Source organism: Danio rerio, chromosome 4 (assembly GCF_049306965.1).
Source record: "Danio rerio strain Tuebingen ecotype United States chromosome 4, GRCz12tu, whole genome shotgun sequence".
In the NCBI taxonomy this organism is placed as follows: Eukaryota; Metazoa; Chordata; class Actinopteri; order Cypriniformes; family Danionidae; genus Danio; species Danio rerio.
In genome coordinates, this window is record NC_133179.1 from 14,925,507 (window position 1) to 14,942,600 (window position 17,094).

Here is a 17,094-nt window from a genome sequence, read left to right on the forward strand (position 1 = left end):
AAAAGTATAAAAATACATTTTAAAAATCTTGGCTGCAACAATATTCAAATATAAAAATTAACTATTTAAAAATAATGTAAAATAATACAGTAAAATTTGCTAAAATAACAGTTCCTGTCAAAATAAGCAGTTAAAAGTGCATTTCCTGTTGTTTCCTATTCATTGGGAATAAAAACACTACAAAAACCCCAAAAAAGCTTGAAATCTTTAGTTGAAACAGCAGAGGTAAGATGGTCAGATGTGAGCGTTCTGCCTGCAGGGATTGGGATGGGGGGGAAGAGCATTAGTCACCATCTGATTGAAGGAACGGACACAATGGACTACGACAATCGTGCCATCATCACGCACGCATACTTTTGCTGCCGCCCCCTTGTTCTGTTAAATGGGCAGAGACTCGTCCCTCAGCACCTCCACAACTCCGGACACTTTAAATAGCAGTCCGACCCCTCGCTTTTCCACAACCTCTCCTTCTCCTCTCCTCTCAGAATGTCTAGGAGCCTGAAGCAAGGTATTTCTGAGCTGATTCGAGGAGACTTTGGATCTTTTATTTTGCGCTGAGGAACTTATATTGTCTGTGTCTGTGTCTCTGTGTTTCTCTCAGTGGCTGTGCTGCTTGTGGCACTTCTGTGTCTGGATCCTCATGGCCGCGTCGGATCTGCACCTATCTGTGCTCACGGGCCATCAGGATGCCACGTCCCGTCTCTGGCAGATCTGTTCGACAGGGTCATCCAGCACTCGGCCCGGATGCACAGCCTCTCCAATGACCTGCACTCAGAGTTTGTGAGTCTACTTTCTATCTCTACTTCTGACTGATCCAGTGCAGCCGGCTCTGTAACTAAATGTTTTAACAGGTCATTTTAAGATATATTTTTAGCAAAAATGATCTTTCTATATTTATATTAAGTTACACTATATTTGAATTAATCATTTGGATGGCATGAATAAAATCTCAAGAGAAAATTAGAAATGAGAGTTAGAATTGTCAATTACCAATAAGTTTTGGAAAGTTTATTATTATTTTTTTATACAAATGATATTTAGAATTAAATACTTTTGAGCTTTTTAAAGGTGCTTAATGAAATGCATGCACAGAGGCAAAATTAATCATTTTTGCTAATATCAAGTGTGATTTACAAAAATAATAGGCTTTTCAGATTTGTAAAGGTGTCTAATAAAGTGCACTAGCAAATATTTGCTAAGAAAAAGTGTGGATTTAAATAAAATACATTTTTAGATATTAGAAATGTCTGATTGTGCACAATAATCAAATGCCTCAAAGAATAGAGAAAAATGTTTTTGCTAACATAGAAAAAATAGGTAACTGAAAACATTTAGATATAAAATGCGAAACATTTATAGTTAATTGAATTGAATTTTTACAATTTATTATATCATTAACTATATTTCATTTGTAAGTTGTACAAATATTATAAATAGACCTTTTAAAAATGTAAGTCCATAAAACATTCATAATAAAATAGCATGCTTATATATATATTAAAATTTTGTATAATTAGTTATATGTCATTTGAAATTGATGATAAACAGTTTACTTGTGTGTGTACACACATATTCACACACATATTCATATATATATATATATTCATATATATATATATATATATATATATATATATATATATATATATATATATATATATATATATATATATATATATATATATATATATATAAATATATACATACCTACATACATACATACATACACACACACACACACACACATATAAATACATACTGTTATATCTATAGGAAGTGCATTACATTATGACAGCATTTAATTAAAATGCATTCTATACAAAATCTGTAATATAAATTATTTTATATTGAAAAATCTTTTTTTTTTAATTAATCAGTTTTATGCTTTTTTCCTCTGTTCCTCCTCTTCTTTTTCTCTTCAGGAACAGTATTTCCTGCCCAGCAAAAACCACATTGGAAAGATCTACCGCAAGTGTCACACCTCCAGCATACTGACTCCAAATGGCAAAGAGAATGCACAGAAACTTGCTGTAAGTATTAAATAATAAAAATTTTATTAATAATAATACTAAACAAACTATAGGTTTAACTCACAGGTGCTTATTGCTTATCATTAATGGCCTGTGCTCGCTAAAGCACTTAACCACGGCTCGTCCCATGAGGACTGTCCCGTCAATGAATGCACTTAAGGAGAGACAATGTCGTTTCTTTTTTTTTTTTTAATGTAAAGAAAATGTCCAAAATACACTTGTCACTTGTTAGAATCGTTCACAAATAAGAGTGAATCTCGAATTATGACTTTCATATTCAAATAATCCATTCAGAGCAAGTCTGTGGTTAGAGACACACTGATTCAAGTGATCCACTCAGAGCAAGTCTGTGGTTAGAGACACACTGATTCAAATGATCTTTTCAAAGTAATACACATATAACAATTAACTGATTCAAATAATCTGTTCACAAGTCTGCAGTTAACAAAAGATTCAAATAATTCAAATGATTCAAATGAGTCTGTAGTCTTTTCAAAGTCAGTCTGCATTTAGCAACTCACTAAATCAAATGATTCCTACAGAGTGAATCTGCAGTTAACAACTCACTGATTAAAATAATCTCTTCAGAACAAATTAACAACAAACTGATTCAAATGAATTATTCAGAGTGAGTCTGTAATTAGTAACTCACTTATTTAATGATCTTTTCAAGGTGAGTCGGCAGTTAACAACTCACTGAATCAAATGATCCCTACAGAGTGAATCTGCAGTTAACAACTCACTAATTCAAATGATCCATTCAGAGGAAGTCTGATTCATTGGATCCGTTCAGATCAAGTCTGTAGTTAAAGAGACTCAATGATTTAAATTATGATTTATTCAGAGCAAGTTTGTAGTTAGCAACGTGCTGATTCAAACGATCCTTTCAAAGTAAATTCGCAGTTAACATCTAACTGATTTAAATAATCTGTTCAGAACAAGTCATCAGTTAACAACAAACTGATTCAAATGATCTATTCAGAGTGACTCTGTAGTTAGCCAATTCATTCGAATGATCTTTTCAAGGTGAGTCTGCAGTTAGTAACTCACTGAATCAAATGATCCGTACAGAGCGACTCTGCAGTTAGTGACTCACTCATTCAAATGATCTGTACAGAATGAGTCTGCAATGAACAACTCACCAATTCAAATGATCATAGACAGTATAGCATGGTATATACTAGACTGTTGAATGCTTTTCAGTGTATGACAAGTTTAGGTGTTAATATTAAAAAGATTCTTACAAAATAAAACATTCAGTAAAAATAATCTGGTTGATCTAATACTTAGGTACATTACAAATAAGGTATTGTTGATCTTATATAACTTTACTTCTCTATACATCCATCCATCCATCTGTTTGTTTGCAGTAGGGTTACAAATAAATTCAAAATACTTTGACACCAATAAATGAATGAACAAGCAAACAAACAAATAAAAAAGAATTTTAAACCTGGCTTCATCCAACGTTCTGACTAGAAATGTATTCAGGTTAGTTTAATTTGATTAAAGTCTCATTTGCATATTCAAACAAATCATTTAAGTAAACCTGCAGCACATCTGTTATAAAAATTCAGGAGCTGTACCAGTATCTCGTATGTGTGAAGTGTGTTCCTCTGCTCATCTCTCAGCGCGAGGAGTTGACGGAGGTGATCCTCAAGCTGCTTCTGGCCTGGAGGGACCCTCTGTTTCAGCTTCACCAGAGTATGGCCCACCAGCAGGACTTCAACAGCTTCAGCAGTAACAAGGCCCTGGAGATGGGAGACATGGCCCACGAGCTTAGGAAAGGCGTGGAGAAAGTGGCCGAAAAGGTGAGTCATGGACAAGGAGATCTGGAACGGAAGTGCTTAAGAAAGTGCTTAGGAAGGTCTCAGGTGACTGAGGCCAATGGGTCTGCGTCTCGTTTTGAAGGCTCTGCCCTCTGGAGGTCGCAATTATACGTCACTAAGAAAGACCTAACCTACATACTGTAACTGTAATGCATTCAAATGCAGAAGAGATACGTAAACAATACTAATACATAGTATTAAAGAAATGTAATTGGATGTAACTTTGTAAAATTAAATAAGACCTTTATTTAATTTTTTTTATTTCTTTGTAAGCATATTTACATGCTGGGGTCTTTTTGGATCTGGGTTTGTTTACAATTAGGTGTGGAAAATATTTGTAAAATTAGTTTAAAGTTACAGGTGTTAAAATTTAATTAAAATGTGCACAAATATATTTAACTTTATTAACTTCGTCATCGCACATCTTTGTAGGACTGAATATGGTTGATAAAAATCGCACTCTAAAATAAGATGGGTTTTTTTTACCTAAATTTTGATTAAATATGGACAAATTTGGTTTATATTTTACCATCACTTACATGTACTGTGAGAATGTTTAATTTAATTGTTCAAATGACAATTCGTTTAATGGATTATGATGAAAAGCAATTTCTTGTCAGGTATAAAATTATAATAAATAATAATTATTATTAATAATAAATTATTCATAATATTTTTTATTCTTGCGGTGAATTCTACATTTGTAATGTTTTTTTTTCCTTAAATTAGTCAGCCTTGATGTATGAAGACAACAAAGTGACCTCTAGAGGGCATTGCCTTTGCAATTAGATAGAGGAAAAAAATAAATAAATGATAAAAACTTATATAAAAGTAATGATTTTGCAGTATATGCTAAATAAAAATATTTAATATTTTACCATACAATTAATTATACTAAAATATTTTATTGAAAAACCACAAAACATTTGTAAGATAAACTGAAAACATTTTTACAACCTGTGTTTCATCAATTTTACTTCATCAAAACATTCATTAAAAACACTTATCTCTTTTTTTTTAACAATACTGATAATACAGAACAATATTTGTGGCAATATATTAAGATAATATTCACATTTTCACAAGTTACCAAATATTTAGAAATGACACTAAATTTCCCTTCTATTGTTTTTGTGTATATATATACACACTGTTAACTAGTTTTCATTTACTTCAAATATTCCTGCCAAAACAAAACAAACGACAGTACAGACTGTCAGAATGTTCTGTACCCTGTCTGCGGCTCCTTGACTCAGTGTTTGTGTCCTCTGTCAGATGCGAGTGCTGGGGATGCTTGGGAACTCAGTGACAGGTCTGTCTGCAGCAGAAGCCATGCTTCCGATTTCTGACAGCGGAGAAGCCATGAGTGACTACGATCTCCTCTACTGCTTTCGCCGCGACTCCAACAAAGTCCAGAACTATCTAAAAATCCTCAAGTGCAGGATTGTACCCGAACATGACTGTTAGGGGCAAACAAAAAAAAAACATGGGCCTTTCACCTGCACTGAAGGACAGCACAATGGACACACGCTGGTCCACAAGTCATCAAATCCCAGTAAATAAACCTGACTTTTGCATTGCTTCATGTTCTAGTAATTGTTGCTGTAATTATTAAAACAGAAGAGGGAGAAATTCTGTTTCGCCTCTAAGAGGAAATTCACATACTTATTCATTCATATTTTTCTAATTACCATGTGCTTTCTATTTATATTTCTGTGAGTTACACTCCTGCTCAAGACATTCTGATGTGTTTGTTTTAAATGTTCTTAGTTGCCAAGCTAATTTTCACTGAATGAACAGACAATACGTTTGAAAAAGGACAATAAAACTGTAGATTCTTCAGCAAATATGCAAAGTTTACTGTATTTATTGCATAATTGTGAAATGTTGCTACTGGAACATTTACGAATACACACAGGACAGTGAAATATTGGTTTATTCCTATTATATGGGTTATTTTAGAAAATCAAGTTCAACTAAATGAAAACTAAGAGTTTTGTCATGGAAACCTGCAGAAAGATTTAGGTTCTTTAAATATGTATTTAAAGTTCAATCCAAAATGAAAATGTAATTTCCAGACCTTTATGAGTTTACTTTTTTCTATTAAACACAAAAGAAGACCTTTTGAAAAATGTTAGAAATCTGTAACCACTGACTTCCATATAGTGGGGAAAAACAAATACTATAGAAGTCAATGGTTACAGGTTTTAACATAATGACAATTTTCATAATAACATCTTTGATTTTCATCAGAAAAAAACTGTCAAATAGCTTGGAGGATAATTATTATCTTTATTACCTTTTAATATTTAAAAATGACATTATTTTAAATTAAACAATATATATTTGCATTTATGTTATAATATTTTTCATGATTTAAAATATAAACATTTCATAGTTTACTTCATATAGACCATTTTATTTAAGTTAATTAACTATTTCATATTATATTCAGTACATATTGATATAATATATGTTTATATATTCTCATGGACTCATGAAAACGACTCAAAATGCGGAATTATGCATGCCAGGCCAGTAGATGTCACTGTCACTTTGTACAAATACCCTATGTGCCACACGCATAGACGTAACACGTAATACAGTACGCATGCAATTGACGTCACTATTTTCACAAAAGTTTGCAGAAAATCATGTTTGCATTCTTCAGGCCTTCAAAGACATTTATCTTGTAAACAAACAAGCAAGGTTTACAAAAAGTTCAAGTTGAAATGTTTGTCAATACTGCATAATCACTTTTTAATTTTTTGGCTGGACGAAATTACATGTGGCTTGGGCGGAATAATAATAATAACTACAATAATAACTATAATTATAATAATGAAATAAAATGTGACTTTTATTTGGTATTCCGCATGGGAGTTGTGTGTGTCTCCATCTTGCCCTCTGCACGTAATGACAAGTTTCTCTTCATACAGCAGGACAGAAAGGCCTTCAGTTAAGATAGAGTTCAGTCTCAGCCTGAGGACAGTGCTTCGGCCTGAACTTTAACATTTTACCAGGAAATGTTTTACAAAATCCGGAGCGATGTCATCTTCGAGGAGGAAACCGTTTTTAAATGAAATATAGAGCACATGAAAGGCCTAGTTAAGCCTAATTTTTTAATTTGCTGTTCATTTAATCACCAAGCAATCCAAGATGTAGGTGACTTTTTTCCAGTAGAGCATTAAAATGATTTTGAGCAAAATCTGTAGTACTTGGTGGTTCATAAAATGAAAGTCAACTGCTACCAGCAATTTGAGAGTCAAGGCAAAACAAAATTAATACCCATGAATGTAAGGGGCATACATATATGCAAAAAATGGGTGTTGTTGAAGTCCCAATCCTTACTTTATGCCTGAATATACAGTAGTAAGAAGTATGGCATTAGGAATATATTATGTAAATAATAAAAAAATAATAATAATAAAATGTAAAAGCATGCACAAAGTGACCTATTACTTCTGACAAGATTCTGAAGACAGCCCATAATAAACCTTTTAGTGTTCAGTGAGGCCAAGGGAGAGGATTTACAGCATTGGCCCCATATGGTAATTCATCTGACAATAAGCATTACAATTACAAATGAGGTCAGCATTTTTAAATACATATTCATAACATACAGGACAAACTTCTTAATGATCACAATGGTTTAGCAGATCATGTCTCAAATTTTAGTATATGCATATGACAAACACGATTCATCGCATCCAATATATTTGTTTGTTTTGACATACATACAGCAGGGAAAATAAATATTGACAACATCACCATTTTTCTTAGAAAACATATTCTAAAGGCTGATTTTTACTTCTGCATCAAACGCACACGTATGCTACGGCACAGCCTACGCATCGATGCAAAGCCCAACGCCGTGGCCGTCGGCGTCGCTGATGTGCACCTCTCAAAAAATGTAACTACACATCGCAACGACGCGTAGAGCAAGCTCTGTGACTGGTCGGCATGGAAGTGCTGACGAGTCTGGGCGGGGCCGAGAGCCACACGAGCGCGCGAGCCAGATGAAGCGATTGTTTACAAGTCTGAAGTCCCGTAAAGAAGCTCCGGATGGAAAGTTTTGTTTGTGTTTGCCTCATAGTTAAAGTTGTTGCACGTCTGCCGGTTCCTGCCTCAAAATAAACGAGTTTGAGCCACATCCCGAAAGCGTTCAGAAAGAACAAAACACAGGCGAAGAAACTCAACACAGAGACACATTAACAACTTACTGCCAACTAGCGTTTTGGAAGTGTTAATGCAGACCAACAGAGACAGCGTGCAGAAGTATAAATGCACGGCTACGCGCGTTGCATGCGCCGTTGGTTACGCCGGTCATTTGAGGCAGAAGAATAAACCAGGCTTAAAGGTGTCATTGACTTGATTTTTTTTTCACGGATGTTGAAAACAACCAAAGAAATCCATATATGGATAATTTAATTAGTTTACAAATTACGTTATGTGTCATAAAATGAAATGACGCAGGGAAAAAGTATTGAACACATGAAGAAAGGGAGCTGTACAAAGGCAGGGAAAGACCAGACATCTTTCAGAAATCTTTCAGTAGTTCTTCAGCAACTGACAATAATCCAAAACGGAAATGCTCAAATGCTTTCAGAGAAAGAAAATCAGACTGTAGAATGGCCCAGCCATTCACCTGACTTGAATCCAATATAGAATACAAAATAAAGCTCAGATTTAACAAACGAAACCCACAGAACCATTAAGATTTTTACACCGTTGAAGTCTGTGAAAACAAATAGACCTTAGCAGGGCATGTGACTTCATTCTCCGTATGAGAGGTGTCTTTAAGCAGCTATCACCAAAAAACCTTTTATATAAAGTATTAAATACGTTTCAGTAGTTCAGCACTTTCTCCTTGTGTCGTTTCATTGTTACTAAACATAACTAATTTTTCATTTTTTTGTTTTATTTTATTTTTGTTTGTATAGTTTGGGTTTTAACCAAAATCTGGTTCAACTCCATGTCAACAGCTCCTTTGGAAATATAATTCCCAGGAAAAAACATGACGTGTTCAATACTTATTTTCTCCGCTGTACATATGAATATATGTATTTTCAAGAATGATTTCAACTGAGATATGAGTTTGCTGACGTATATGTACGTAAGAGTGATGCGGGTATTACTATTCCATTTTTAACCTAAGAATAGAAAAATGTACATCAGCAATTCTGAATATTGCTGTCTGTCTGAAATCCAGAGCTGGAGGGTTTGTGTGTGTGAGGGTTTTGCATTGCTCATATGTTCCTGGATGACAGATCGCTCAGGTCTCGTCTGTCTCTGGAAGTCAGTGACTCAAAGGGCAAACAACAATTTCCGGTTACACTTTATTTTAAGGTGACGTAGCTACACTGTCATTTAACTACTGAGTAACATTAATTAATTACTACACTATATGGTTGGGGTTAGAGTGTAGATTGGATTTAGTGTTATATGCAATTATGCACAATTCATTACATAAGTAAATGCATAGAACATGTGTAGCTTTGTCACGTTAAATTTAAGTGTTTCCCAATTTCCTTTTAAGAGCGAAGCCACATTTTGTCACCAGACTAATGATGCTGGAACAATTTAAGACATTTTGCATTGTGTGCTGTGCATTATAGGACACATATCATTTTGTACTGATGAAATATTTGAAATTTAACATTATTTTGAAAACAATGCCAACTGATACCAAAAGTATCTAGCAACCAAAATATCTAAATTGTTAGGCCTGTAAAACTTATAAATAATGCATTAATCTGATTATGACAGAAACAGTATTCATAATGCTAGAAAAGGTATCAAACAAATGTTGATTTTAAGCAGAAACAAAAATTCCAGATTTTCAAAAATCTAAAAAAATTTATAATATTTTAATATAATAATGTTAATGATAATAACAATAATAATAATATAGTAATAATATTAATAATAAAAATAAAATGAATAATAATGAAAATAACATTAATAGTAATAATAATAATAATAATAATAATAATTATTATTATTATTATTATTATTATTATTATCACACCCTCAGCTCGTTCCTGCTACTCCAATCACCTTTCACCACACCTGTGAATAATCACCAGAATACTGATTACCTGCACCTGCACACGCAATTACCACACACCATAAATCCTCCTTCACTCACTCACCGGTTGGAATCGAAGTTTGATGGTTCACCTCATCTTCTCTCCCTCTTCCTCTCGTCTTATTCCGTGGATATCTCTCTTCGCCTGTGGATGCAAATACAACTGAATAAGGGAAGTGATTAGGCTTATCTGGTGTTTGACTAAAGAGATAATGTTTACCATATGAACTGTGTGTGAGATCGCTCTCCCTATGCTAAATCACTTACCTGCTTCAACACTCTGCATCAGCTTCATGGTTTTAAACAAATACCCTTAAAGAAAACCATCTTTGTCTTCCTTGTGTGACCATGATAATTATTATTATTATTACTATTAATATTATTATTATTACTATTATTATTACTACTACTATTATTATTACTATTACTTTACTGCTACTATTATTATAACTATTATTATTATTATTATTATTATTATTATTATTATTATTATTATTATTACTATTACTATTATTATTACAACTATTATTATCATTATTATTATTATTATTACTATTATTATTACTACTACTACTACTATTATTATTACTATTACTTTACTGCTACTATTATTATAACTATTATTATTATTATTATTATTATTATTATAATTATTATTATTATTATTACTATTACTATTACTATTATTACTACTACTATTATTATTATTATTATTTTTATTATTATTATTACTATTATTATTATAATTAATATTATTAATATTATTACAATTATTAATATTAATATTATTATTACTAATAATAATGTTGTTATTAATATTATTATTATTAATGATATTTTATTATTATTATTACAACTATACAACTTAACCTATATGAAACCATTTTAACATAAATAAAACCAAAATAAAAATATACAATAAAAACCTAATATTTTTAAAGATTGCATTCTCACAACCTAAAGATAGTTGGAACAGATTAAGATTATTTCAACTAATATTACACTGAGCTGCAGGGCATTTAATTAATCTCATGTTATCTATATGGACACATATCAAAGTAAAAATGGCATTAAACGTTGAAGAAAATGGTTTTTTTTTTAAGTAAATACGTGATTTATCATGACTTAATATGAATATAAATAACTAATAAAAGCATGCATATCCAGGTTGTTTGATTGTATAACCAGTGTATGAGACAAACCATTAATCAAGGCTGATCAATCAAGCATGTAGCAGTAATATACACTTCATCTTTAGTGCATGTCATGCCACAAGCAATACGGTAGTGACACAGTCTATTCAGCAAGCACAATTATTCATTTCCTGTGCGGATACGACTGATGATGTATGAGCTAATGACCCCAGCGACTTCTAACTATCGAATAATGACCTTTCAGCTCACTAGGAAAGGTCAGCGTGCTAAGACTAGCCATCTGACTGTCATCCCCAGTATGCTCGGCTCTCAGATGGACTGGTGGCTCAACATAAGCTGAGCATCAGCCATCTTATATGATTTTAGAAGCTGTCCATCAAAGCATAGCACAGAAAGCCAGAGGACAATGATCCGCTTCTGTGCCATATAAAGGCTTTAAACAATCACACAGACCAACAGTGTGGACTTGAGGATATTTTCCTGGTCTGCCATTTATTTTATTACACCAAGCAGATTCTCAAAAAAATATATGTACCAATAAAATCAGAGAAAAGTTTATGAGTATTTGATTTTTGTTTTCAATAGTTTCTCTCTCTCTGCTCTACTGTGATCCTGTTAGTCTCTAACAGACATCAATAGTCTCTCTCTGCTCTACTGTGATCCTATTAAGCTCTTCTAGAGTTTCTTCCACAGTTCACTGTAATGTAGTATAGTGTCAGGCATAACTTACATTTTCAAAACATTAATAATAATATTAATAATAATAACAACAACAACATCTAATATTAGAAGTTTCTTTCTCACATCATAAAAAATGCAACATATATTACTTTGAATCAACTAAAAGCATCTAATTACATCTCATGACCTAGATAGGTATACTAAAAGTAGAAAGGACTTTTAAAAGTTGAAGAAAATTAAGAAATAAAATGTTTGGCAAGTAAACATTACTCATCATGACTTCAATTCTAGCCTTCAAGTTAGTGAATATCTAACAAAAGTATGCATATCCAGGTTGTTTAACTGTATCCCCAGTACATGAGACAAATCCTTAATTCAAAGGAAATTAGTCTCTCACAGGAAAGACTAGTGTCTAATAGGCTTTTCTAGTCTCTTATAGGACATCTCTCTCTCTCTCTCTCTCTCTCTCTCTCTCTCTCTCTCTCTCTCTCTCTCTCTCTCTCTCTGCACATCATTATAGTCACTCAATTTCTTCTACACTGTAAAAAAAATTCCTGGTTGCCTTACATTTTTAAGCTGAATCAAATGAACCGTATGAGTCCATTGAACTTATAGTATGTTAAACTGGTCACAATTTACAATAAGGTTCATTAAATAATGTTAAGTGATGCATTTACTAACATGAACAAACAATGAACAATACATTTACTACAGAATTTTTTCATGTTAATAAATGTTAGTTAATGAAAATACAGTTGTTCATTGTTAGTTCATGTTAACTCATGGTGCATTAACTAATGTTAACAATCATGGACTTGAATGTTAATAATGCATTAGTAAATGTTTAATTATGATTAATAAATGCTGTTCAATTGCTTTTCATGATTAGTTCATGTTAGTAAATGCATTAACTAATGAATCTTATTGTGAAGTGTTACCGTTAAACTGACTTAAACAGCCTACATAACTTATAAAATTAAGTTAGAACATGATTAACTTAGTTTAATAGGTTACAAAGTCCTAAAAACATATGCTGCCAGGACTAAGTGATCATATAATTTTTACAGTGTACAGTACACTGACTAGTGTTTCTCAGCCATGACTATGCTGCTAAGAATTTTCAAGAGATTTTCTGTCAGGTTTTGATCAGGACTCTCCATTTGATTATTTCAGTACTTTTTCCAACAAGGACTGCTTCATCTGTTTTAAGACGTTGTCAAGAATTGCTTGTTGATGGTGTGATAAAAGTATAGTTCAGATAAACACTTGCATTAACTTTTCAATATAGCTTTATAAGAAGCTGAACACTGGAAAAAACACCACCAAACCCTAACAAATAACTGCTGCACGCTTAATCCACTTAAATGTGTTAACATAATTGATTTATGTTGGGACAACATGAATTAATTGTGTGGAACCCTACATTTTTATACAGTGTTCATCTTGACAACCTGCTGCCAGATGGTTTTAATCACTTTAAAATGGCTCACCATCTTGCTAAAATCAATGAAAATTCTTAAAAATCAAACCAATAACTGGAAGAAATCGGAAAGTGTTTATAATTTTTGTAAGCAAAAGGAGTCAACGGTATGTATAAAAATAAGTTGCTCTCTAATTTTGATCCCTACTGTGGATTTAAATTTCCATTGCCCTACAGCCCCCTCTAGTGACAATATATGTTGACACATCTGCAAAAACTTGTGGCTACTGTGAGCTGATGCAGAATACAGTATGCATACTACTGCATACACTTATGACGAAACTTTCTTTTCTTTTTAATTAAATTGGTACAACAGACAGACAGACAGACAGACAGACAGACAGACAGACAGACAGATAGATAGACAGAAAGACAGACAGACAGAAAGACAGACAGACAGACAGACAGACAGACAGACAGACAGACAGACAGACAGACAGACAGATAGATAGATAGATAGATAGATAGATAGATAGATAGATAGATAGATAGATAGATAGATATAGGCATACTTCAAGAAACTTCTATACAGCTTAAAGTGACATGTAAATTCTTCACCAGGTTTATTAGGTTAACTAGGCAGGTCAGGGTAATTAGTCAAGTTATTGTATGACGATGGTTTGTTCTGGAGACCATTGAAAAAAATATATTGCTTAGGAGATAATTAGTGACCTTAAAATTTATTTTTTAAAAATTATTTATTTAAAACTGCTTTTATTACTGCCAAAATAAAACAAATAAGACTTTATCCAGAAGAAAAAAATAATATCAGACATACTGTGAACATTCATTTACTCTGTTAAACATCATAGATAATAACACAGAGAGAACCGCAGTTTAGCGCCCCCTGTAATGTTTGAAACGGCTAACGTCATTGCACATTTTAGCCAGTTCGAACACAGACCATTCACCCTAAGTACACTAGAGGGCGCCTCTTCATCTACGTATCTACAGGTAGATGGCATCAATTTATTGCTTATAGGTGGGAAATAAAAAAATTAATAATATGTGTAACGACATGATTGACATTTATTTGTTGTTTAGGTTATAGGTCAAAGGTCATGTGTGTGATAGATAGATAGATAGATAGATAGACAGACAGACAGACAGACAGACAGACAGACAGACAGACAGACAGACAGACAGATAGATAGATAGATAGATAGATAGATAGATAGATAGATAGATAGATAGATAGATAGATAGATAGATATACTTCAAGAAACTTCTATACAGCTTAAAGTGACATGTAAATTCTTCACCAGGTTTATTAGGTTAACTAGGCAGGTCAGGGTAATTAGTCAAGTTATTGTATGACGATGGTTTGTTCTGGAGACCATTGAAAAAAATATATTGCTTAGGGGATAATTAGTGACCTTAAAATTTATTTAAAAAAATATTTATTTAAAACTGCTTTTATTACTGCCAAAATAAAAACAAATAAGACTTTATCCAGAAAAAAAAATATTATCAGACATACTGTGAACATTCATTTACTCTGTTAAACATCATAGATCATAACACAGAGAAAACCGCAGTTTAGCGCCCCCTGTAATGTTCGAAACGGCTAACGTCATTGCACATTTTAGCCAGTTCGAACATAGACCATTCACCCTAGGTACACTAGAGGGCGCCTCTTCATCTACGTATCTACAGGTAGATGGCATCAATTTATTGCTTATAGGTGGGAAATAAAAAATTAATAATATGTGTAACGACATGATTGACATTTATTTGTTGTTTAGGTTATAGGTCAAAGGTCATGTGTGTGATAGATAGATAGATAGATAGATAGATAGATAGATAGATAGATAGATAGATAGATAGACAGATAGACAGATAGATAGATAGATAGATAGATAGATAGATAGATAGATAGATAGATAGATAGATAGATAGATAGATATACTTCAAGAAACTTCTATACAGCTTAAAGTGACATGTAAATTCTTCACCAGGTTTATTAGGTTAACTAGGCAGGTCAGGGTAATTAGTCAAGTTATTGTATGACGATGGTTTGTTCTGGAGACCATTGAAAAAAAAAATATTGCTTAGGAGATAATTAGTGACCTTAAAATTTATTTTAAAAAAATTATTTATTAAAAACTGCTTTTATTACTGCCAAAATAAAACAAATAAGACTTTATCCAGAAGAAAAAAATATTATCAGACATACTGTGAACATTCATTTACTCTGTTAAACATCATAGATCAGAGAAAACCGCAGTTTAGCGCCCCCTGTAATGTTTGAAACGGCTAACGTCATTGCACATTTTAGCCAGTTCGAACACAGACCATTCACCCTAGGTACACTAGAGGGCGCCTCTTCATCTATGTATAAACAGGTAGATGGCATCAATTTATTGCTTATAGGTGGGAAATAAAAATAATAATAATATGTGTAACGACATGATTGACATTTATTTGTTGTTTAGATAGATAGATAGATAGATAGATAGATAGATAGATAGATAGATAGATAGATAGATAGATAGATAGATAGATAGATAGATAGATAGATAGATAGATAGATAGATAGATAGATAGATAGATAGATAGATACTGATTTAGTATCACTTTAAACCCTCCAAATGATGGCAGTACATCCTAGTAGTCTTAGGTTGTGATGATTGTGCACATATTGTGTTTTTGCTAGAGGGCGCTGTTGAGCCATACATTACTCCTGCATAATGTTTGCTTGCTATTCTGAGAGCATGACCAAAGTTTAGGATCACAACACAAGCAGAAACAAACAGCGGACTACAGAGGAACAACAATAAGGCATTCGGGAAATGATGCTATGTCTAGCAGATTTCAAGGAAATGCTAACCAGTGCTTCATTCCTTATTTTAAAAGACACCTGCACAATGCATTAAACCATTCAACATCAGCCTAGAGAGCTGCACTTGACAGATGTACTCAGAGAGAAATATTGCAGAAATGTTCCATAGTGCAATAAATGAATAGCTTACCCTAATAAGAAAATGCGAGTAAATGATGACAGAATACTCATTTTTGGGTCTTGTTATTATTATTACTATTGGTATTATTGTTTTTGTTATTATTAAAATGTACTTTTTGTATTTAAAAATTTTAGTAAAACAAACCAACCAACCAACCAACCAACCAAGCAAATATTTGATTTAATGCATTTTTTTAAAACAAATGTAATAGTTAAATAATAAAACAAACAAATACACAAACATTTAATTATTGATTTAAAAAGTAATTAGGAACAAAATAAATAAATGGGTTTAAATGTTAAATAAAAAAATCTATTAGGGAAATTTATATTTATTTAAACACTTTTTCTTCAAAACAAACAAATTTTTTATTTAAGTGAATAATATTTCACTTTGGTAAAAAAAATCTTATCTCATTCAAGGTCACATTTACGCATTTATTTATTTATTTATTTATTTATTTGTTTGTTTATTTATTTATTTATTTATTTATTTATTTATTTATTTACTGTGTTGCAAGTTATTGTACCTAACCAAAACATTTTGTGATATGGTTAATATTTTCATATACATTAATAACTATGCCATTCACGCAACAGTATAAGGTATGCACATTTAATGCAACTGGAAATTCTTTAGTCCTAAAAAAAAAAAAGTCAACTTAATCTACTCGTCATGCCAATAAAACGCATTAAACTCAAGAGTACAGTAGTTGAGAGAAAGTGATTAAGGAAAAGCAAAGACAAAAATTCAGTTAAATGTTCTACATTACGCCATTATTCCATCAGAGAGAGAGAGAGAGAAGGAGAGTGAGAGACCTGCACCTATAACTCCGCCTCCGGCTTCATGCATGCTGCATTCTTGAT

At 32.3% G+C, this 17,094-nt stretch overlaps 1 protein-coding gene and 1 long non-coding RNA gene across 8 annotated transcripts in view; one reads left to right on the top strand and one right to left on the bottom strand.

Moving 5' to 3' along the window:
* Positions 1–17,094, bottom strand: part of LOC137491394 (uncharacterized) — a 100,262-nt gene that overhangs the window by 16,593 nt on the left and 66,575 nt on the right. For 5 of the 7 annotated variants that reach the window (XR_012402011.1, XR_012402006.1, XR_012402007.1 and 2 more), the window contains exons 3-4: positions 10,015–10,095; positions 3,617–3,781 (exon numbers count right to left, since the gene is read on the bottom strand). This is a non-coding gene — a long non-coding RNA (uncharacterized lncRNA). Of the gene's footprint in view, positions 1–3,616; positions 3,782–5,091; positions 5,320–10,014; positions 10,096–17,094 lie in introns of all 7 variants that reach the window. The other 2 variants (XR_012402009.1, XR_012402008.1) reach the window with 1 other exon arrangement.
* prl2 (prolactin 2) lies at positions 456–5,585 on the top strand. Its single transcript, NM_001162854.1, is given in 5 exon segments — positions 456–508; positions 602–780; positions 1,923–2,030; positions 3,662–3,841; positions 5,135–5,585. Coding segments are annotated over 5 exon segments (681 nt in total). The 5' UTR covers positions 456–486; the 3' UTR covers positions 5,327–5,585.